This window comes from Pholcus phalangioides, unplaced genomic scaffold (assembly GCF_987345545.1).
Source record: "Pholcus phalangioides strain wild (caught in Gottingen) unplaced genomic scaffold, Ppha-v1.0 ptg000015l_1, whole genome shotgun sequence".
In the NCBI taxonomy this organism is placed as follows: domain Eukaryota; kingdom Metazoa; phylum Arthropoda; class Arachnida; order Araneae; family Pholcidae; genus Pholcus; species Pholcus phalangioides.
The window spans coordinates 832,849-856,973 of record NW_028301608.1 but is presented as its reverse complement, the minus strand read 5'-3'; the positions used below and the strand labels follow the sequence as shown (position 1 = coordinate 856,973).

General features: G+C 33.4%; 1 protein-coding gene across 1 annotated transcript in view; it reads left to right on the top strand.

Moving 5' to 3' along the window:
* The window catches only part of Cpr (Cytochrome P450 reductase), a 31,388-nt gene extending 8,185 nt beyond the window's left edge, over positions 1 to 23,203 (top strand). Inside the window, exons 5-14 of the mRNA XM_089242476.1 lie at positions 469 to 618; positions 745 to 869; positions 3,715 to 3,903; positions 4,811 to 4,924; positions 5,057 to 5,175; positions 8,532 to 8,713; positions 9,036 to 9,185; positions 13,381 to 13,645; positions 18,654 to 18,885; positions 20,069 to 23,203. Of these exons, the coding sequence (XP_089098602.1) occupies positions 469 to 618; positions 745 to 869; positions 3,715 to 3,903; positions 4,811 to 4,924; positions 5,057 to 5,175; positions 8,532 to 8,713; positions 9,036 to 9,185; positions 13,381 to 13,645; positions 18,654 to 18,885; positions 20,069 to 20,213 (1,671 nt within the window). The 3' untranslated portion in view covers positions 20,214 to 23,203. The remainder of the gene's footprint in view (positions 1 to 468; positions 619 to 744; positions 870 to 3,714; positions 3,904 to 4,810; positions 4,925 to 5,056; positions 5,176 to 8,531; positions 8,714 to 9,035; positions 9,186 to 13,380; positions 13,646 to 18,653; positions 18,886 to 20,068) is intronic.
* Positions 23,204 to 24,125: the final 922 nt, after the last annotated feature.

Below are 24,125 nucleotides of genomic sequence, written 5' to 3'. Positions count from 1 at the left end.
CAAATGTGTTTATTTCCAGTTAGATTAAATGCATCAAAAATTAGTTTTCCTCAGAGAATCATTAAAATCCAGTATACTTTGAGTTTCACAGTTGAAAAATGTTTTCCTAAATTTTTCTGCAGTTAATTTTTGTTTTACTCCTGATCTGGCACGTCCCCCATAGCGCTTTGGGTGTTTGCTTTTTTTTATTATTCTGTTGAACTGCAGATAAATGTTGTCATTGCAAGGGAGACACAATTTGCCCCCCTGGAACATTCCATCGCCCCCGTTGGGAATCACTGCTGTACACCCTTTACATTGCAATATTTCCATGGATATGGAACTTTTTATAGAAGAGTGAGAACATATTCTATATTGTTTATAGTAGAATTTTGTTATTGTCATACTAGGAAGAGTAACGATAGGTTTGCACAAGCAAAGGAAAAACAGTCTGGCATTATTTTTATTGCTCTTTTCTTTCCTTTTTAGGAAGACCTGCCAAAGCTGTCTGAAATAGACAGATCATTAGCAATATTCTGTATGGCAACCTATGGTGAAGGTGATCCAACTGATAATGCGCAAGAGTTTTATCAGTGGTTACAAGCTGGAGATGCTGACCTTTCAGGACTCCAATATGCTGTAAGATCAATTTAATTTAAGGTTGTATTCATTCTGAAATAATTGGTGCAAGCTTTTAGAGCTTGTGTAAAAACTGGATATATTTTGAATTGACATTAAGTATGCAATATATTTCTAAAACCTTAGGTGTTTGGACTTGGAAATAAAACATATGAACATTATAATTCGATGGGCACATATGTTGATTCAAGGTTGGAAGAACTTGGCGCTACAAGGGTGTTTGATCTTGGTCTTGGAGATGATGATGCCAAGTATGGTTTGACATGGTTTTGTGAAATTTCAATTCAATGTATTAATAGAACTGATTTCACTGGTGCCGAACAAGTTTCATTTCCTTTAAGTTCTTAATGTGTCCATACAAAGTTAGTGTTGTTTAATTTCATGCAAAATTTCTATTCAAATGCATATGCAGGTAGGGCATAATGTCTGGTGTATTTCTTTCCATTCTATTTGCACCATCATTTACCCTTGATTCTCTCAGTCCCCCCCCCCAAATAACCCAATAAAGTTTTACAAAACATCAAAAAAAGAATTTATTGATCACTTTTTTAATCGTTAAAACCCTATTGCATATACAGGTATCCTTTGCTTTATGCGATTTCACTATAACATGATTTTGAAAAGTTAATTTTAAAAATTGCAACCTGCAAAATTTGGTCTGTAGTTTGATTTTTTTTTTTGTAATGCAGTAGTTTTTTAGAGTTAAGCTCTAAAAATATCGAGCCTATCACGGTAAATTAGATCGACATCTGCCTAACTAGAATATTTTTCTGGAAGTCTGTTCACACAGGAACTACCTTCTTTCTGTGGCACTACAGTCATGTCATTCAATTAAGAAGTTCATGCAGATTCGCATCACCTTTCCACAGACATACGAAACATCAGACAGCACTATTTATTCGGTCCATAATCAGTTTAGGAAGAGAAGACCTGTAGAGAGTAGAGTTATGTCATAATTATGATGAGCAGGACTATATGACAGTGGAGGCATCAGAAGGATTTTCAGCCAGGAAACTATTTCCCTTGATCTTCACAGCAAGAGTGGCAGAGCTACCACCAAGGCGAGATTACCACATGCTATTCGTTATTGTGTCCAGAGGATGGGGAAGTGCACAAAGAACCTTGCTTTCTCTCAAACCATAACTAGACAGACGTACACGTGGGAAAGTGAATAGCGAATGCTGATAGTGCACAACCTATATTTAAAGGGAAATTCCTGGTCACGTGGCCATGGGAGCCAATGGGCTTCAAGATCACAGAGACTAATTCACATATAATTTAATAATATTGAAAGATCGTGATGAAAATCTGGCAACATGGATCAACCATGATTGCCAGCATGTAATTATCCCAGCCGACCCTGGAAGGTATGTCAAGGTAAGTATATATGAAAAATTATTAGTAAGGACCTTTTTTGCCGGGATCTATGAATATATTACAAATTGAAAAGCCTATTCACCAGGGTACACTTATTTAAATCACGATTAAAATCACTTGGTTTTAAAAAAAATTTTCTTTACATAACCTTAATCATATTGAAGTGAAAGTAACCTAGTATGGCATGCATGTGATAAAGTTTGTGATTAAAAGAAGTGTAGAAAATCTTTTTGGAGTAAATACAGACTTGAACTTAATCCCTAGATACAGTGCAAAAATAAAATTGCTCTATTTCTAGAATTTTTTGCATGGAAAAAATTGCAGAAAAATAAAGGGAATTGAACTTCACACGTTTAGCTTAACTGCATTAAGTATTTTCAATTCATTACAATATGACACTAGGGTTCCCCCTTTTAAAAAACAGGAATTATTTTTTGTATAAAGCCTTGAACTCTATGCCCTAATTTCTAGATGATGTATCAACATAAATATTGTTGGGCTTTTGACTTTACTCTCCATATTAAAATTTTAAGTTTGCTTATTTTCTTATTAAAACCCATTAAATCTGTGAAAGAATAAAAGTGTGTAAACTAATGAGCAACATGCAAGTCAGAAACATGTCCATTAGTTGTGCATGAAACAATCTTGTCAATAGAATTTGTTTTATTTTGTTGATTTTGAATGACCCTTTGGTTGTACATGGAGTGAATTTAGAAATCTGCACCGTATGCATGATACTGAGGTGCCACCACTCGTTCACTTTAATGGGGGGGGGGGGCTCATGAATAAAAGCTCTTTTCTCTATAAAAAAAATTTTAATCTATGAAGTTCATTTAGGCTCAATGATCTTTCATGTTACGTAAACACAGATTTTTGTTAATATTTTTTGCTTATGGTTCATTTGTAGTTTATTCATTAATGCTTAATTAATTTGAGCAATTAGAAGAAAAAAGCAGTTAGGTGATATGAAAATATATATTCCTATTGATTAATAAGCAGTTAATTTTAATCAAAAAATCTGATTTAAATAAACAATTTTTTTAATATATTTTTTTATATCATGATTTTTTTATACCTTGCTATTCACACAAATGATTTAAATCTCTGCACACAGACATGCAATGACATGTTTTTCCTCTTCTATGACTCAAAGGAAATCTGCCTGAAAATGCCGGAGTACTGAATGAGCCAGATTAACATGCGACTTGATTATCAAGAGTCTACTGTATTCACAATTCCCTAGCTTTGCTTCTAAAATGTTTATAAAGAGACAAAAATTACTGCTTGCCAGCTGAATCTTGACTGCTTTCATTAAAAATATTATCAACCTATCGTATCAGGCTCTTCAGGAACAAAAACATCCATACTAGAATCAATATGCGGTAGTGAAAACAGAAGCAAAAAGTATTAATCAAGTTTATTCATACAGCCTAAATTGACTAGATTTATTTATAAGTTTGGATAATTAATTCGGAAGTTGGGTTTATTTTTCCTTATCCTTCTGAACAAAATCCCCATCTTACCCATGTTAAATGTGGCTTTATGTGATTTCACCTTATGTGACTAATTGGTTCTACAAAATAATTGCGTAAGGCGAGGGATGCCTGTAAAATCATCATGCCTTTTTATTGAATTAAGAGAACCTTTTTTATTAATGAATCTAAATCTTCTTTCAATTTTATCCATTTTGGAAAGACAAACATTAATTTTTACTTACAGTATTGAAGAGGACTTCATCACTTGGAAAGAAAAGTTCTGGGGAGCTGTCTGTGAACATTACCACATTGAAACCCTCGGTGAAGATATCACGATGAGACAATATGAACTTGTTGTTCATGAAGACATTCCTCCCGAGAAGATATTCACTGGAGAGATAGCTCGACTTAACTCTTACAAGAACCAAAAGCCGTAAGTGACTGAATTCAAAATTTTTTTCCTTATTCAAAGATAGTTTTAACTTTAAATGTTCCAACAATGAGTAGATTGCAAGTTTGTCACTTCCAAGTTAAAAGTTTATATTCTTAGAAAGTGGAAAGTTTTGAGAGATATTCAAATATAATTTCCCGCAGTAAAGCCATGGCTTATACATTTAAAAGTGAATTTTTAGCTTTTTCCATTAAGTCAAAGCTGAAGCCTATCCAATAACTTCTTTTTCCTGATATTCTGACTCTGGGGGAATTCTAATGAATTATGATGGGCATAAGCATTTTAAACTAATGTCTAATATCCAATCAGCATTAGTTTAAACTTCTCAAAGAAAACTCTTAGAAGGTTGATCAAATGTATAAAATTTAGTTCCATTTAAATATTTTTCTCTATTGTTCTTGAAAGATAATTTTGTGCCGATTGTATCCTCTGGTGTGTGTAGAAAGTTGCTGCATTTCTAAGGAAATTTTTCTTTGATCATTTTTCTGTATATAGCTGATACATCTCAGCAGCTCATTTACTGTATTTAGAAGATACTGTATATAGTCAGAATCTCTGTCTTCTGCAAACCCTTTTTCTTCGTGTCCTGGTGAATGAGGAATGAGAAAACTGAGAATCTTATGCAACAGTTATTATAACAATACTGTTTGTTAAATGTCATAGCTTTCTAAGCACTGTTTCAAATATTTTGAAGAAATCTTGAATTGGGATAAAATAATACTTTTAAAGACTATTTTAATATTGGTATATTATAAGTCGTCATGAATGGCATGACTCATTTTTCTTACTTGCAACAAAGAAGCATTTCAATGCATTAGTACAGAAACTTATGTTTATATATATACACACACGATTGAATATAGATGATTTTTGTTTTTCCACTCAACAGACCGTATGATCAGAAAAATCCATTCCTTGCTCCTGTGATGGTAAAGAGGGAATTGTATAAAAGCGATAGATCCTGCATGCATATTGAAATTGATATCACTGGTGCTAAAATCAGGTATTAGTCTGTCTGTCAGATTTTCCTCAAGTTATTGTTTTTAAAATTAAATTTATGTATTCCCTTTTTTCTTGTATGTGCATTTGTATTTTTCTTCAAATGAACTTTTTCTTTACATTAAATTCTTATCAGGTATGAAACTGGAGATCATGTTGCTATATTTCCTACCAATGCTCTAACTCTTGTTGAAAAGATAGGAAAAATCCTGAATGTTGATCTCGATACTGTTATGAGCCTGAATAATCTTGATTGTAAGTTTTCTCTTTGTAATATTTGTGATTTAATATTTTGATATTTGTTTCATCGATCTGTTGATTTTATGCATAAAATTAAAATGATTTCCTGTATAGAATCTGCAGATTATACTAAATTTCTTGACACAGATTATTGACATGTTTTATTGGGCTTGACAAACTGAAAAAAAAATTGGTACTAGCTACATTCATAGTCAAGTATATTTTTTCCCCTGGAAGAAAAATGACAATAATTTTTTAAGGCTTTTCTTGGCTCTGTTAAATGTTTTTCCATGTAAGTAGAAACTCATAAATTGCAAAACTTTTTTGCATCTTAAAACTCCAATTCATCACACATAGAAAACTCGTCAACACTGATTTTTCAGTCACTATTGCAATCTGCAGCATGGAATTTGTCAGGCCCTGTTGATTATGTTCAGTTTTTCCCACCTAAAAGGGTTGGAATAAAAAATTGTGATAATTTTTTTTAAAATCGATTACAAAAATGCTACATAGATGCAAGTGGAAAAATAATCCTCCTTCCCCCCCCCCGTATTAACACGATTAACAACTACTTTCATTCCTTTAGATTTTATTATTTGTTAATGAAATTAGGGTATGCAGGTTATAGGACAATATTATTTCTCAAAGTAGCAAAATCTGCATATACTGATAAATGTGCCTCTGATTATATGACTGATTATCTGAAATTACAGTACATTGACAGATATTTTTAGTAGAAGAAAAAATTCAATTAGGGAACTTTTTTAGTTGTTTGAAATCTTTTTGTCCACTATATCTTTGTATAGAATTTCTGTGCCTAATTAGATACACATTTTATACATGATAGGATAGGAATGAGTTGAATAAATGTGTCAGGTCATGCCCAACACATTTTTTGCTTGTGTTTCTGTTTCTGTCACTCCTCAATTAGGCCTGCTTTAACCCCTCAATTATTTCATGTAACATAAAATAGTTAAAATCATCTGGGAGAAATCTTCTATGTATTTCTCTACTGAAAAATTGTAATAAGGTGAATTAGATAAAATTTAAGCCGAGCTGTGTTGTGTCATATCAGGGTTCATAGAATCCTTGAAAAAAAGTTCATTTTCAAGTCTCTAAAAGTCCTTGAAAAATAATTGCAGTCATTGAAAAAATAATAATTTTTAAGTGCTCAAAAAATCTTAAGGGTTTTTTTTTTGTGAATTTCATCTATCAATTTTTACCCCCTCTAACTAAATTCTCTCCCCCCCCCCACCTCCACAAATGATGAGTTACAAGCAATGTTCAAAGCAGGGCATTATGCATACCTGAGGTATTTTTCTGTTTAAAAAAGATGTTGCCTAAAATCTGGCAGCAAAACATTGTGCTTAAGATATTACTTCAAAATATTTTAAACTATTGAATTAATGAATGTCAGTTGCATATTTTGGCTGTGTTTCCTTGGGGGGAAAATATGGGGAAATTGCCAATCATTGTTAAAACTGCCAAAAAAAGCACCAAAAACGTAAAATAAAGCACCATTGGAGTGAAAAAATAGATTTGAATGAATTCTATAGGGAAAAAATGTCAACATGATAAATATGTGAAATGAATATTCATATTTAAATATAATATATATATATATATATATATAGGGTTCAAGAAATAATTTCACTCTATATGTATATAAAGTAACATGTCTTCACTGATTCATCATCGCAGAGTCAAAACTGCTAAAGCTATAAATATGAAATTTGGTCTTTAATTTTATTTCGTGATGTAAAGACTCACACAGAAAGGATTTTTCAGAATTCAACCCCTGGGGGATCATAAGAGAGGCTTTCAAAGGAAACCACTGAAGCTATAAATATGAAATTTGGACAGTATGATATTTTATAATACATAGACTTGGTGAGATTGGATTTCTGCTTTATCTCACACCAACTCTGTTCATATATTGCCATTTCCAACCAGTGGAGTTTTGTGGGAAATGACGGTGCCATCTATTGAGGTCGCACCGGGCTCAGAACCTATGGACCTTGACAGTAATCTTCATAGTGAAAGATGAGCATTTTACCTCTGTGCCACTCTGGGGTGCTAAGATGGGAGACAGAATTTCTGGAAATTCAACCCCCAAGGGCGCGTTAATGGTTCAAATGTTATATGTGGCGGGGGGGGGGGGGAAATCATCTGTGAGCACAGTTTTCAGGTTACCAAATCCACACGAGTGAAGCTGCAGGTAACAGCTATTAAAAAATAAAAATTCAAACAGGTTCTCTTGAAAACAAAGGATATAATGGACAATTTTGCAAAAAAAGTCAGGATGGCCAAAAATTACATGAAAATATGGGAATGATCTTTTAAATGTGGGTCATATGGTCACCTTAGATATATGACTAAATGCTTTCTGATTTTTCCATTACAGGCAAATTTCAATACCGTTTCAAACATGAAATAATTTCTACTTAAATGTCATTTGTATACTAAACTACAATGTTTATTTTTTCGAAGCGAGACCTTTAATATCGTAAGCTGAAACGAGAACTGTAATTGTATTGAAAATTATCTCTTTTATAAATTAGTACTTCAAACTCAAAATTAAAAATGAGCAAATATTGAATATAAATTTTTAAAAAATCCAATTTCATTTTTTGAAAAGATTATGATTTTTATCAACCGCGATATGAATGTCCTTAAATTCTGCTTAAAAAGGGGCTTGAATAAGTCCTTGAATTTTTTTACTTCCAAAAAGTAAGAACCATGTGTATTGTTACGATCTGTAAATGGTCAAAGGCACAATTTATAAAGGGACCCTCAAAAAGTATCAGTTTTATGATAGCAACAGCATACTGGTCTAGTTTCTTTTTTTCTTTTTTTGCACTGCTATCCGATTGGTGGAGATTGTTCTATAGGGTTTCATCTAAAGGGTGCTGCCACTTTCTAGAGAAGTCTCCAGAAGTTTCTTTGGATCTATAAAAATGATGCAAAAACAGATTGAGGGATTAAAGTTAGACTCTGTGAGAAGTCAGTTGGTTGGACTTTGTTCGCTCTCTGATTAGCTTGTAAATACGTGTAAATTGCTGTTCTGTAAATAAATCTGTTTGTCTGTTGAACCACTTCTTGTTTTACAATCTCGGTCTTGTGGACAATATCTGGAACAGTATTTTTCCTGAAATTTTGATTTGTTTTGCATTTGACCTTTTCCTATCCACAATGTTCAAAAGCAATTTTTATAATTTTTTCTTTCTTTCTTGAATTAATTGTATTGAGAATTATATGTTCACATCAAGTTACCAGACAATCGATGAGTTGTTCATAAATACTTCTGAATGTTTGTGGATAGGGAAAAGTTTGATTATGAATCATGTTGAAAATAAATTTTTATTAAATAGCTGACAGCACCAAGAAGCATCCATTCCCATGTCCAACAACTTATAGAACAGCTCTGCTACACTATGTCGATATCACAAGCATTCCCAGAACTCACGTCCTCAAAGAAATATCAGAATATGCAACTGATGAAGAGCATAAGAAAATGCTTAAAATGATGGCATCCTCGTCGGGAGAAGGAAAAGTAAATAAGACAAATATTTTTTGCTGAAAAATCACTAATTACAAGGATCATCTTATTTGTGTACATTCAAATAGACATTGAAACCTGAATTTAATTCAAATATCTGATGAATGTTATGTTTAAATTTAATGAACAAAGGTTCTGACAGAGGGAATTTTATGAAATTTTTTTCCTCAATAAAAAAAAATTACATTATTGCAAATAGCATAATGTACAAGAACAGAAAAAAAATCCATGTAAAGTAGTAAATTTTCATACAATTTTAAATGCATAAAATATATTAGAAGCAGAGTTCTATGATAATCTATGTGCAATTCTCTAGGAAATGTACTTGAATTGGGTTGTGAAGCACAGTAGAAGCATTATTCACATTTTAGAAGACATGCCGTCTTTGAAGCCTCCCCTAGACCTTATCTTGGAATTACTTCCTCGTCTGCAAGCTCGTTACTACTCCATATCCTCATCACCAAAGGTAAGTGATATAAAATTACCAGTTAATTTTTTTTTTGGAGTTTGTTTAGGAACACTCTCCATAATTGAATGCAAGTTGGAAATAGTCATGGCTATCATATAGTGATGATACCTTGGCAAACAAAAATTATTCATTCGGGAATCACATTCATTAGCTGAAACAGGATTTCCTATAGAAAATTGTGTAATTCATTTTCTGTACAGCTAAAAATTTCAAGATAAGTTTTATGAAACACCAAGAGGCAATTTAAAACATATAATAATCAAAATTGACCAAAGGCTGAGACAAATAAATCCTGTTCTTAGCATACATCAAAGATTTTTCATTATCTTTCTTACCAACGGAGATAGAGTGGATATACCTAGAAAGACAAAAGGGGGTCACATTGACCCTCCCATTTTAGAACATATTCGCCATGTAATATTACCAACATTGTCATAATTGTTTTTATAAGGTCTAAATTCCTCTGGTAGTCTCTTTGTTCATCTAATACGGTATAATACCCATTTTTTGAGACTGCTTTTTACCTTCAATCTTATCTGCAGATATCGGTCAGCAGGTATCTCCGTTTTTGTTAAGTATTTTGGTCATTTTGTCCATTAAATTGTTCTAAAAAGTAGAAACATCCATGTGCTTTTGATTGCTGTAGAAATGGCAAAAGGATATACTTGTAGATACACTGAAGATGAAACTTTTCAGAAGTTGGCAAAGATTGTGTGAAAAGTAGCAGTGCTGATGATGAGAATTCAGAGGAGAGAAGAAATTAAAACTACCCGATTCAAAACCTCTGAAGTAAGCAACAGTATTGATGATGGATGTGTGAATCAGGATGAAATCATACCTCCAACAGTGACTTGGCTGATGCAAAATAAAATGGATACTAGAAACAATTACTGCAAACTACATCGAAGCCACCAATGAATTACACCAAAATGTCAACTGATTTCCCTAAATATCAGAGATCTCATTAGTATCATTATTATTGGTGGTGAAGAAACTGCTGTAGATGAAAGTGTACGAAATATCATGAAACATTTCTAGTCAGTAGAACATCAAGAATTCCAAAATATTTTACGAGTAACCCATTACTTATACGATACTGATTCCACATTACATTTTTTCAAATCTAAACAAAAAATCTTGGTTGAAACTCTTCAAAAGATCGTCAGGTGCTTCCAACCACAAAACAAATATAGCACACAACATTTGTTGACCATATTCACAACCTAGAAGTGATGTAACTCTGAAATCCTATCGGGAATATGGAAAATATAGATTTTTCAGCCTTAAGTTTCCTCCACACTGATGCTCATTAACAGAGGTTGTTTGCAAAGAATTCTTCAAAAACTAAATAATAATAAAATTATATTAATAGATCAATGATTCCACCCACTAATTTGTGTTATAGCTCTATTCTGTCATAAATATACTATACTATGCTGTAAAATATAAATATAATTTATGTCCAAAAATTGCTGGGAAAAGCAATGTGGTCACAGAGACTCCTTCCCATCTTTGTAGGTATAGTTCCCCAACCCATCTTTCTAGTGTTAAAGAGAATCAAGTCTAGGCTTTTTTTGAATGAAGTTTCTCTGAGCTTAATCTTTTATTTCACATGAAAGGGCTCAAAAGCATTCTAAAAACATAAATAGAGACGTGGACATATAAATTAATCAGGCTCGAATGACATATTCTGATTTTTGTCCCAAAAATTCAGCCCACAATGTGGCTGAATGTGCATCTATAGCAACTGAAATTGTACATAGTATTCATTTATTGAGGCTGTGAAACTGTTAAAAAAAATCATTAGCCAAAAAAATTGGTTCAAGGTGTCACGAAACTAAGCAACAGAACTTGAGGGATTGCAGTCAGTGATAATATACTAGATGACAGGGTTGTGTTTCAAAATAATTTTTAAATTACTGGGATTTCATCTTTAAATTACCATTATACATATTATTAGTTTATTGTTTTGTGTTCTGAACAGGGCCAGCCAGTAAAATTTTTATTTTGAGGTACAAATGCCACATTAGCCAATTTAATGTTGTTCTTTCCTGTGGCATGAAATATAGTGAAGCTTTCGTGTTAACAGCCATATACAGGGTGTAAAGCCATAGTAAATCCATACATATAATATGTCCTGACTGACTGATACATCTCACCAAGCCGAAACTACTTAATCTATAAATATGAAATTTGGTCAGTAGTTATTAGGTTTAGTCATTTAGTTTGTCATTTTTTAGTCATTTTATAATGCAAAGACTTACTAAGGTGGTTTTTTTAATTTGACCTTTAATGGGGTGGGTCATAAGGGGGTTCAAATGTTACGCAGGGCAACTATCACTGAGCTGAAATCGCTGAAGCTATAAATATGAAATTTGGCCAGTATTATATTTTTTGATATAGAGACCCACTAAGATAGCATTGCTGAAATTCAATCCCTAAGGAGGTTATGAGGGGGTACAAATATTAAACGGAGGAATCATCGCGTTCAATCTTCAGATTACCAAACCCATGTGAGCAAAGTCGCGGGTAACAGCTAGTTTGGTAATAAAGACATATTTTAAATTTATCCAAATAATGTACTCATTTTAGATGTCATTCTTTCTTTTAGAGGCTGTATATGTAACAGGATACAAAATTTAAATTTTCATACATTCCACCTGTCCACTAACTTCCAGTTTAAAAATTGTTGCCCTGTTTCTCGTGAACCCAACAAAACATCAACAATCTCTGAAAATAAGGTAAAAAACAGCGAGATAATATTAAGGGACAAACTTGAGGAAAAAATGTGAAACATCCTTTTGAATCCTGCGAAACATCCAGTTGCAGTTTATTAAAACTTTTCTGAATTCTTAGATGTCCCTTTAACTTTCCATCAGCAATATCTCACTTATAAACATGAAAAAAAAAATTTTTGGAATTGTGAGAGACGGCAGCAATTTCCTAATTGGAAATTATATGACAGACGGACTGTATTAAAAAATTAAATTTTGTGTGTCAGTGCATATGAAGTCCTTAGTGAAATAAATGATGTACTTGTATCTAAACTAGACACATTAATCTACTTTTTCTAATTGAAAGTATGTTTCTATCACCAACAGTTCATAAGATAAAGGATGTATAAGGATATGACTTTAAACCTTGTATATACAGCTCATAATAGCTAAAAAATTGTCATATGTTACCCATAACATTTCGCAAGAAATATAATATATGCTTAAAAATTCGAGGGCCATAGTTATTTCAAATGCTGTACAAGTTTGAGAATCATGTATATGATAGATAAAAGCACATACCCTGCGCCTAGCGGCCCTCAGTATTTGCAGATTTTGTATTCATGATTTTTTCCCCGTTTTCTGGAAAATACTTTAGCAGTACACAGTTTAGTACTAACGCTATATCGGAACAAAATATAAATTGTACTGGAGGTTAAATAAACATTTTATAAACACTTCTTAAAGGTTTCTCTAGTGCTTTTGGAAATTTTTCTAATAAGACTGTTATTTAAATGTTTCTGAAAGTAGAAAAACTGGAAATACTGACAATGCTTAGCTTGTTTGTTGAACTCGAAAAGTCATCATGATGGCTTTTCTTTCCAAGTTCACTTCAGCATAATATCCGGAAAATAACTGTTTCCTTGATATCTTGGGCTGAGAAAAAAGCCATCTATCTCACTTTAAAACCGTCCCATCCGGGGGCCATTTCCTGAAGTTAAGAAAGGCTATTCATGCCTCTACTTCAGTGCCTCACGCCACAGGGCGTGAAATAAGGAAGGCAGGGTCATGTCTCCAGTGGTGTAGATGGTAGCATGCTTGCCCGGTATGCAAGAGAGCCTGGGTTTGAGTCCCGGCGGAGACGTTATGACTTTTCTTTCTCAGTTCACCTCAGCATAGTATCCGGAAAATAACTGTTTCCTTGATATCTCGGGATGAGAAAAAACCATCTATCTCACTCTAAAAAAATTTATGGTTTGGGTTATTTGCATATTTTTTGGTACCTTGACATGGGGGATTAATTTGTAATGAAAGTTACTTCCATCATGAAAATCCTTTAACTTGAAGTTTTCTAGAATAAAAACTATTGAGATTCCATTGTATTTTCGTGAAAGTAACTTTATGTGTAACCATTAAATTTTGCTGTTTTTTCTCTGTGGTTTTATGAACTGGCCTTGTATTTTTTTTTTTATACTCAGGTGCATCCAAATTCTATTCATGTTACGGCTGTTCTTGTGGAGTATGAAACGCTTACAGGAAGGATGAATCGTGGTGTGGCTACTGGATGGTTGCAGAATTTACCTGTTGGTAATGGAAACATGCCTAAGGTCCCAATATATGTCAGGCGTTCGCAATTCCATCTTCCCAGCAAATCTGTAACTCCTATTATCATGATTGGACCAGGAACGGGACTTGCTCCTTTCCGTGGTTTCGTTCAAGAAAGAGATTTTCAGAGGAAGGAAGGTGAGATATGTTTCCCTATTGTCAATTAATTTTTATTTTTTTATATAATCTTTTTCATTTGCCCACTTCATCCACACTTTTTTGATTTGAATAACACCATACTTTAATTTAAAAGAATTATACTGAAATTTTGCTGACAGGGTCGCCTTCCAGTCTTTCAGACAGGTGGTCATTTGAGTAATATAGTCTCTTCACACCTGAGCCAAAACTTACTATTAGAAAAAATATTTTTTTTGATTGATTTGTGGTTATTGTATTAGGTAGGGAACAAAGTTCTTGCCAGAAATTTATTGTTTGGAAAAAAGAGGAAACAGAAAAGAAAGCAAGAAATATCTTTTCAGAGAAAAGTCAGAAGATTACTCCATGGTGATCCCACCAGACAGAATATATGATCTTATGTGCCAGTGTGTATTTGGTGACCTGTTTTGCCCCCACATCGAGCAATTTCCAGCTCGATTGTCGAGGGGAATGTCCATAGTAGAAACAGTATCCTACTGTTCTGGAACTTACAGTGGACTCTCCTAAGACAGAATTTATTGAGGTTACAGCCTCTGAAAGCACTAAGTTTTCATGGAGCATTTTCAGTGGAGCCAAATGATGCAACAAATTTTAAATTTTTCAACAGACATTTTACGTGTCCCGTATTACACTTTAAATTTGCGAACAATGAATAAAATTTTCCGTACTACTAGAACGCACACTTTAATGTTTCCAAGACAATTGTGATTATGCAAATTAGATTATAAATACGATTACTGCAGCTCGTCTGACATTACCTATAATTTCTGGCAAGAATTTTGTTCCTGACCTAATATATCCAAATTTTCTCTAGGAGGAAAATAATAATTTGGTTCGATATCTAGGACTATTTGAGTTGGGTACACATGTGTATCTCGGGTCTTAACTTGAAAAAAGAAGCATTAAATAAAAACTATTTAAAAACGTTAAAAATTCAAAGAGGATGGAGGAAAATTTCTGGACTAGAAAAAATTGATCCTTTAGGGGAAGTAGATCTTCAGAAAAGTTTCACTTAAGCTGACAAATGTGAGAAAAAGGAAATTGAGTAATGATCTGTATCATCAATTTTTCTACAGTTAATTAGCTATTCCTCTGCCCTTTTCCCTTGAAATTTTGGGCTTCTGAGTGTTGCCTCAGTTGCCACTCATTGCCACTATGTAGTTACTGCACTGTTTGTTGATTGTATTTTGTTTACAAAATAGTCTATTCTTGCACACACATCTCAAAATGTCATCTATAGTGTTTAAAAAAATTATTTGTGGATACTTTTCGAATACAGTGGAACTTTTTGGTTAACTTTAATTTGTTCCGCCTTGTTATCCGAATCACTCGTATATCGAATCAAACGTCCGTGTAGGAAATAATGAAAACTCTGATAATTCTTTCCACAATTATTCATTTATATAAAAAAGACTAATAAAAAACAGCATTCAATCAAATAATACAACACAATAATATAATAAATATAATATAATAACACCATATAAATAAACATACAATACGATAATGGTGGCAAATTAACTTATTCTAAAAGGTGAGACAGAGGAGGACTACATTGTTTAGGATGATTTTTACGAACCCTTTTGTTTGCAAACTTATTGTTTTTGTGTGACTTTGAAAAAAACCTATGCAATGACATTTGTTTTTGCCTTCTTTTTACGATTTCTCTGAAATGGGCAATTGCATTGTTGTTGAAAAAATTCATTACTCGCTTTGATACAGCTTTATTTGATTGGTTCTTTCCTATAAAATTTTGCGCAGATTTGCACATTTTATACTTCTCTCTAATCTCATTTGAAGTGAGGGACTTCACTTCTCTCTTCCTCAGACAAGATACCATCCATAAACGGTTGCATGCAAAGCAGATCCATCCATGGTCAACTCCTGGCCATGTTCTACCACTAGTTCTTGAATATCATACTCATGCACCTCCAGTCCCATAGTCTTCCCCAAGGACATAATCTCTTTGATAAATGTTAGCTCCTGTTCATGAGCTAGCCCCTCAAAGTCACATTCAATAATGCAATCATCCTACAGTTTTCTTCAAGCAGAATTTAAAACAAGTTCAAGAACACATGCACATTACATATACAATTCTACATTTTGTTATGTATCATACACAGTGAGTGTTCATTTTTTCAAGTGAGGCATGCTGACTGAAGAATATTGCCCACAATCCACAATACATGTGTTGACGAAAGCAAAAACCATGAGTTCAGTTGTGATAACGTGAAACTGAAGAAAGCAAGCGCAAAATATTTGCTCATAATGCAAACCATCATTCGCTAACCAAGTCAAAAAATTTTCACAATTTTTGCTCATTATACAAATTTCTCATTAACTGAATCGCTTTTTAACTGAAGTTCCACTATATATATATTTTTTTTTATTCCAGTCTCACAGAAGAAAAACAGTTTATAATTTGCAATAGTATGTAGTCAGCATTCAAAAGTTGCTAAATCCACAAGAAATTTCTGACGGACTACTGCAATTGATTAAAATTTCTAATTATCTCATGATATGAACAGTTATGAACCATCCAATTATCTGATTAATTAACAGATTATCTAAAAATCAGTTAATATACTGCAGGAGTTAATTTTTACTATTTTTTAAAACTCATAAATTTAAATTGACAAAATCTCAAAGCTGGACTTATTGGCCCACTATTTACACTAAGATTGGTCTTGGCTGCTAATCAGATACAGACTCCTTAATTGGTGGGGGGGGGGTTACAGAGGGTAAGTGAGGAGCAAATATCCACCTCATCCAATGACAACTTTTTTCACTGGGGGGAATGCAATTGCCCCTTTGTTCTTACTTTGAATCTGCATATGGTTGGCTACAAGACAGATTCATATGTGAGGCCCTGGATCATCAATTCTTGGATTAATAATATTTTTCTAGCTCATGTATTTTTTTAACATTTTTGTGCTGTTCTCAAACAAATGATATCTATGCTTGAAATCATAAGCTATTTTGCATGCTTATAATTTTACTGCTATAACAAAAACTGTCTGAAAGTAAATGGCTGTACAATGATACTCAAGGTATCAGAATCATTACAGCTAGAATATAATAACACTATGAAAAGTGCATAAAAACCAAACAGTAATATCATTTTAGAGGGTATAGTAACATAGGCTGTATTTAATTTAGGATATATGTACACTGCTGGCCACCCAAATTGCAACACCAAGAAAGACGAGATATCGCAACAATATTTATTTTGTAGATAACATGTTGACCAAGCATCAAATGATTAAATTTATAGACTTCTGTGAAGTGTGGTTCCTGCCAAAATCAGTAGCCAGAGTAGCCGCCATCGTTGGAGATCACCGCTGCCACACGCCTCGGCATTGATTCAAAGAGACATTGGATGTGTTCTTGGGGTACAGCAGACCAAGCAGCTTCCACACGTTGCCAAAGTTGATCTGGTGTGGCAGCTGGGGATGTAATCTGGGTCAATCGTTGAGCAACCATGGACCACATGTTTTCTATCGGCGAAAGATCCGGAGAGCAAGCTGGCCGGGGAAGCAATTCAATCTGGCGATTGACGAAGAACCTTTGGACAATGCGTGCCACGTGTGGTCGCGCATTATCCTGTTGAAATATGGCTGTGGGCAAGCCCTGAAGGTAAGGAAGGACAACTGGCTCCAACACCTCAGAGATGTAGCGCTGGCTTTTTAAAGTACCGGCAATGCGTACTAGAGGAGTGCGAGAGTGATATCCAATACCGCCCCATACCATAATACCTGGTGCAGGACCAGTGTGGCGGTGCATAACGCAGCTGTTCAGCATCCTCTCTCCACGATGTCTCCAGACTCGAATCCGACTATCGTGGTGTTGCAGACAGAAGCGTGACTCGTCAGTAAAGACAATTTCATTCCATTGTGCCGTCCACATCCTTCTTTCATCGCACCATTGGCGGCGGAGACGTCGGTGGTTCTGCGTCAAGAGTAGACAAAGCAATGGACGTCTTGCGGACAGACCACTCTGCTGTAAACGGCATCGAATGGTACGCGCAGACACTGGATGATGCGGTACAGACTGAATGTGCTGTGCTATGGTTCGTGATGTGGCTGAGCGATCCGTCACTGCCATACGCACAATATGCCTGTCATCACGTGAAGTGGTGCACTGAGGTGGATGCGATCGAACACGTCGGTCCGTCGTACCCTCCTGCATCCAACGATCACATATCCGCATTACAGTTGTTTTGTTTCGTCCAACACGACTACCGATTTCCCTGAAAGATAATCCACAATCTCGGTAGGCCACTATCCTTCCTCTGTTGAACTCGGATACTTGATCAAAAGATGATCGCTGTTTTCTACAAGGCATAATTGATCGTTTTTTTTTTAAAAAACCACAAGAAAAACACAATTGCCGTACTTCAAATCGTCGAAATCTCTAAGCCTTAAATAGTGCTTTGAAGTGGCGCCACAGGCGCGCGTGATGTGCGTCTGCACTGAAATTCTAATCATTTGCATATCTCACCTCCGCTAATGCATGTTGTAAATTTCATATTATTTGCATGCTTCCTTCAGGGTGTTGCATTTACGGTGGCCAGCAGTGTATTTTTTGAAATAGAATATGTACTTGAATATGCTTGATCTAGTGTAGTGGTTCTTAATATTTGCGGTAGGCTGTACTCCACCAATGAGTTTTGATGACAATTCTCACACCCTTTTCATAGTCAATATACTTGTGGAAATAATGAATTGTATTGTGAGACATCTTCCAATTCTTACCCCCATGGATGAATTTTTAAGAACTGCTAGTTTAGTGAAACCAACCATAAAAATGTAGGATTGGAAAGAAAAACTTGCAAAACTAAATTTGATTGCCCTGCAATTACCACAGAAATCATTTATATGTTGTGTCTGATGATGAAAATTTATGATGCATTATTATATGAGTACTTCACTCTAACTTTGGATGTTTTGTGATTTCATTATAAACTATTTTTATGTTGTTAAATGAACAGGAAAACCAGTTGGGGACACAATTCTGTACTTTGGTTGTCGCAAACAAGCTGAAGAATTTCTATACGGAGATGAGATGAGAAAGTATCACGAAGATAAAACAATAACAAAGCTGTATTTGGCATTCTCGAGGGATCAGCCTGAAAAAGTATACGTTACTCATCTGTTGAATCAGAATAAGCAGGAAATATGGAATATAATCGGAGAGAAAAAAGGACACATCTACATATGCGGGTGAGTGCATATATATATATATATATATCACAAAATATTAGTTTATTCAGTTTCAAAAAGTCGACACATTTTTTTTAGAGTCTAAGATTAAAAATCGTTTATCAATATGAAAAATCACTTTTCTGTGAGTTACTTTCTTACTTTATGAAGTCTCATACAAAATTACACCTTCATGGTCATAAACTAAAACAAAAATGATCTAGCATGGATTTTTTTTTTAATTGCAAAAAAAAAACACACATTACACAAATACTGGACAATTACAAAAAAAGATGTACATACATATAGCAAATTTTACAAGATTGAATTCATCATGTGGAATGAACTTGGTTTTTAATTTTTATAGTAAAAGTCTGTTTTAATGACAGTTCACAATCACTAGGAATATTGTCATGTTAGAACAGATTTCTTGTTATAAGCACATTTCTATTTTTTGCTGTCAGGTTATAAATTTTTAAAAAATTTCTACTTTATCTGCATTAAAATATCTGAGGCCATTTTGTTTTAGTAATTAATGAACAGAACTCTAGTCATGAAATAGATTTTTTGTCTCGCAGTAGTTGATTCTCTACAACATATTTGCATAGAACTTCATATTATCAAAGCAATTGAGTTGAGCAACTGAAAAATTAAGTCTAAATTATTATATCGCAGTTCACTTCAATGGCTACATGGATTTGCCAACATTTTCTTGCTCGTCGAAAAAAAATTTCAAGTACGATTTTTTCAGTCATTGGGAAATAAGTTTGAACTGTAAGTTCTGGTCCTGTGGTCTCTTAGTCTCTGGGAGAGATAAAAATTGAATAAAATTACTGCATACCTTGTGGGTAGCGGGAAAATTTTTCTTTACTGTGTTTATTCCTTGTTAGAAGTGCCTCAGAATAATTTTTAACAAGGAGTATGTGCCATAATAGGAGCCATCATGTTCAATTCTTAAAAGAGAAGGAAAAAATTTCATTTTTGAGAATTATTTTGATGTTATAGTGAATGCTTCATAATTTTCAACTCAATATAACTAAGTATTTTTTGTATCTTTAATACTATTTGACAATCACTTGAAAGTCATTTGCTGTAGTGAGATTCTCATTATAAGCTTTACTCGTTATACATATACAGACTTTTACTGCATATGATTATTTGACATTCAATGAAATAAGTGTGAATTATTTGCCTCTTTATACAGAGATGCAAGAAATATGGCTAAAGATGTTCACAAAATAATTCTTAATGTGATAAAAGAATTCGGTAACAAAACTGAATCTGAAGCTGAAGCATACATCAAGAAAATGGAATCGCAGCGGTTGTACTCAACAGATGTCTGGAGTTGAACAGTTTTTGCCCTTTCATCTTCGTGGAAAATTTGGGTGAAAATCACACATTCATGTACATATGTAGCCACCATGTCCAAATATGGTACATGTTCTGTTTCTCCCCCCCCCCCCATGCCCTCTTAGTTTTTGCTTTGTTGACTTTACTCAAGTTTAAATGTACAAACAGATTATACATGAAATTCAATCTGACTGATTTAAAAATTTTATAAATATTTTATTAAACAACTTCATATTGAATATTTTGAAGTTTTTTTTATGATACATATTTTTCATGAATTGTTGAATTGTAAGAGTATATTAATGTATGAGAAAGAATTATTCATTTGATTGTGTTCATCCTTTCAAATCAGCAACTAGAAGGTATTTATGTAGCTTCAATAGGCATCTCTATTTTAATTCACTAGATAAATTCTTCGAAAAATAACTTTAGAAATTTTGTATTTATTGTGGATTTTTTTTGGAAATTCTAAAAGCATTCCGTGCTTCAAATGACAAAAACGACTATGCATCAAACTTAATCTGAATACAAATAAAAGAGGGAAAAATGATGAAAGTTTTCAAATTTCTACTTACATGAGCTGTATATTTTGAATTCGGATGATCAAGGTTAACTGAAAAAAATATATTAACAATTTATTAAAAGTTTTCTATGACTATATTTGTTACGTTTTGTGTTTTTTAATGTTTGTTATTGATCGGCAAGAGAGAAAGATAGAATTTTTAGAGAGGTTGTGTGTGCTGCCGCATTAAAGTATTGAAAGCATATTTAGAAAATTATTTACTATTCTTTTAGCCCTGTGAATTCTGGTGAATTTTTTAATATGAAAAATACATTGATCATTTTAAACATTTTCAGTGCCGTATATTTATGAATTGCTCGAATCCACCTTTTTTTGTAAGTTATTCTGTAAATATTTATTAAATTATTGAGTGGAGTTGTGCATGATAACACATCTTGCAAAAATTCTGTCTCTCTTATTATTTGATTATCTTACAATGAGAAAACATGAAAATGCAAAATGAAATAAGGTATAACACTGTTTGCAAATGCAGTAGACTGTCGATAATCTGGCCTGTTCAGTAATCATGTTTTTTCTTCAAGCCATAGCGGAAAACGTGTCACTGTGCAGACATTTATATAGTGCACGCTGCTTAATGTGATCACATCAGAATTTGGGGGGTTTCTGACTACAATAATCGAAATGATAACTATGTCTTAAATACATCCAAAAGCAAATATGATGCCCATACTTCCATTTTAGTAGAACAGGGCGTGTGGAAACGAGACTCTTTGATTTTTCTTTTCCACTCAACTGGTTGCAAAATATGTTCAATCTTTGTCGTTTTATTTTTTCATATTGTTCGAAAACAGGATATTTTTCCTTTAAGCTAAAATCCTGCATTTATTTTTATTATTCAGCCGTTATGAGGAATTTGAATCAAATAATCTAATATGTTTTACAAATTATAATTTTTTAATGTATGGTACGTTCCCACAGATAACCTAAGAAAATCTTTTGGCCGAGTAATTGTGAGTCTGGTCTACTGAAAACTGAAGGAAAGGGCTTTTGTGTATTTTTACGTTACATTTGTCTCCACTATAGGTGACTTCATGCGTACATGGATTATAGCAACTACTAACGCCCAAATAGGGCATTGTAAATCAAGTATGGAAATGATTATCAATAAAGAAAGAGGGAACCTTTTCTGACCTCCTACATAGTCTTGCATGTTATTAATAATAATTTATCAAGAAAGAAAGTCTGGTTTAACATGTGTGTCAAAATACGGAGAAAAATTGATAATAACAAACCAAATTCTGATAACTATAAATGAATTTTTTTCAATGCCACATGATATTGGTCAGTTCCATAGTCATAACAATACCCGAATGATAATATCCATGATTCTTATAAGCAGCGTCTACTGTATTGTTCAAATGAGCTTTTTCAACTAACTTTCAGTAATCCGGTGATTTCGATAATCTGGCACACCTTGGTCTGATATGTGCCGGACTAGCAAGAGTATACTGTACAGCCTTTTCTTTTTTTATGAGTATCTAATAGTTTTTAAATATAAAGTAATATTTTATTTAACTTCCATTTATTAATGTCCTTTTCTGTTATTATTAGAAATTATATATTTTTTACTCAAAAATACAATTTTAAATAATTGTATTATAATTAATACAGTGAATTCCAGCGTTGTGTGTCTTAATCATTTCATTTTTATTCCATTTCATGTGCTCAATGCTTTTCTTCATGTTCATACTATGGTACCATATTTTATGTGAATTCCTGGTGAAGCATGGCAAACCTATCTCAGGGTGATTTAATTTTGGAGAATTATAAAAAAAATCTTTTTATGAAGCATTACTTTTGTCTATTTTCATGGCTATTTTAATCGGGGAGAATATAATGCTTTTGTATGAAGTTAAGTATCTTGTCTGAAAACACAAACATTTGTATAATTTTATCAAATATGTGTTGAATGTAAACTGCCGAGCTTGTTTAGATTGTGGAGGTTAAATTTTTATCATTTGAATGCGTTTGCATATCATGTTATGAGCATCTGACTTTCAATGTGTTACATTGATCAATAGTTTCATTTGTTGTGAATTTATTTTGATAGCTTTGTACCTATTGATATGTGAAGCATCTACGACTGCACTCGTGATGCCTGTTCTATTATGTTGAATTACTATGTGACAGTTTATATATGTCACCGTTAAAGCTTATTGGGAGTTAATGTGTACATTACCTAGTTAATCTGTTCAAATGCAAGAATCATCCACAAAATAAGTTTTCACACTTTACTAGTTAATGTGCAGGTTACCTAGGTAATGCTCATACTTTGCCTGATTTCCACACTTTAGCGGTAGCATATACATGTGCAAGCCAGTTTTCTGGCTCAAATATAGTCTCATGCATCTTATGCACAACTATGAAGAGCTTGGAACTTTGTAAATAAAGAAATATATTTACCTATTTGTTTTATTTTTCTATTAGTATGTTGATGTTAAAAATTTCGAAAATTATTTTGGACGTGTCTTCTGCACTTTTCTGTATTCGTGTGCATGAATGGTACCTCTACCTAAGAATTTCTTCTTGCTTATAGTCTAATTTAATAGAGAAGACATCCAACAGATTGAATCTGGTCCTTGATTAGGGGTCTTCAATGCAAGACCCTCCCCCGAGCTTTTTGCCATGGCCCACAGGTGATTTGACACAGATTTGAACAAACCATACAAGACCAACACCAACAAAGCATTATGTATTGTGGGTGTTAAAAGGCCCAGGCTTTATAATTTCATGCCCCCGTCCGAGAAAAGATGGGAGTTACGGGTTCCACCTCGGGAGGGAGTCGGAAATTCATACATTTTTTCTCACTATTCAGGGGCCCTGATACAGGATGGGGGGAATTTTTGATCCGAGGTTTATAACAATTTATTTGTGCCCAGTCAATTATGACAATACTATGCAAATTAGTTTACAATTAAATTACATATTTTACAATAGTTGAAAGAAAATGCAAAGAGAAAAGGTTTGAATGTACACACAGTAAAACAGTTAATTCACGTAATGTGATGAAGAAAGCTGGGATAGGGAGAGAGCAGTAAAACTTAAAAGCTAGTAAAATGCTCTCGACCCTATGACACTTGTGATATGCATAAATCTTATTTCTTTTGACTTGAAAAAAAAAAGAACAAAGCATGTCGGTCAAATATTATATAGATGTAAATATATTTATTAAATTAAAAATGAATTATGGCAACCAAAAGCTGATATAAGAGAATTTCGTGCTACAGGTTTTCTTTCACTTTAAATCAATGACAAATTTTTAATAATATAGAAGGGAGAGAAAAAGCTAGACAAAAATGAAAAATAGAATCTATGCAACTTAATGTTA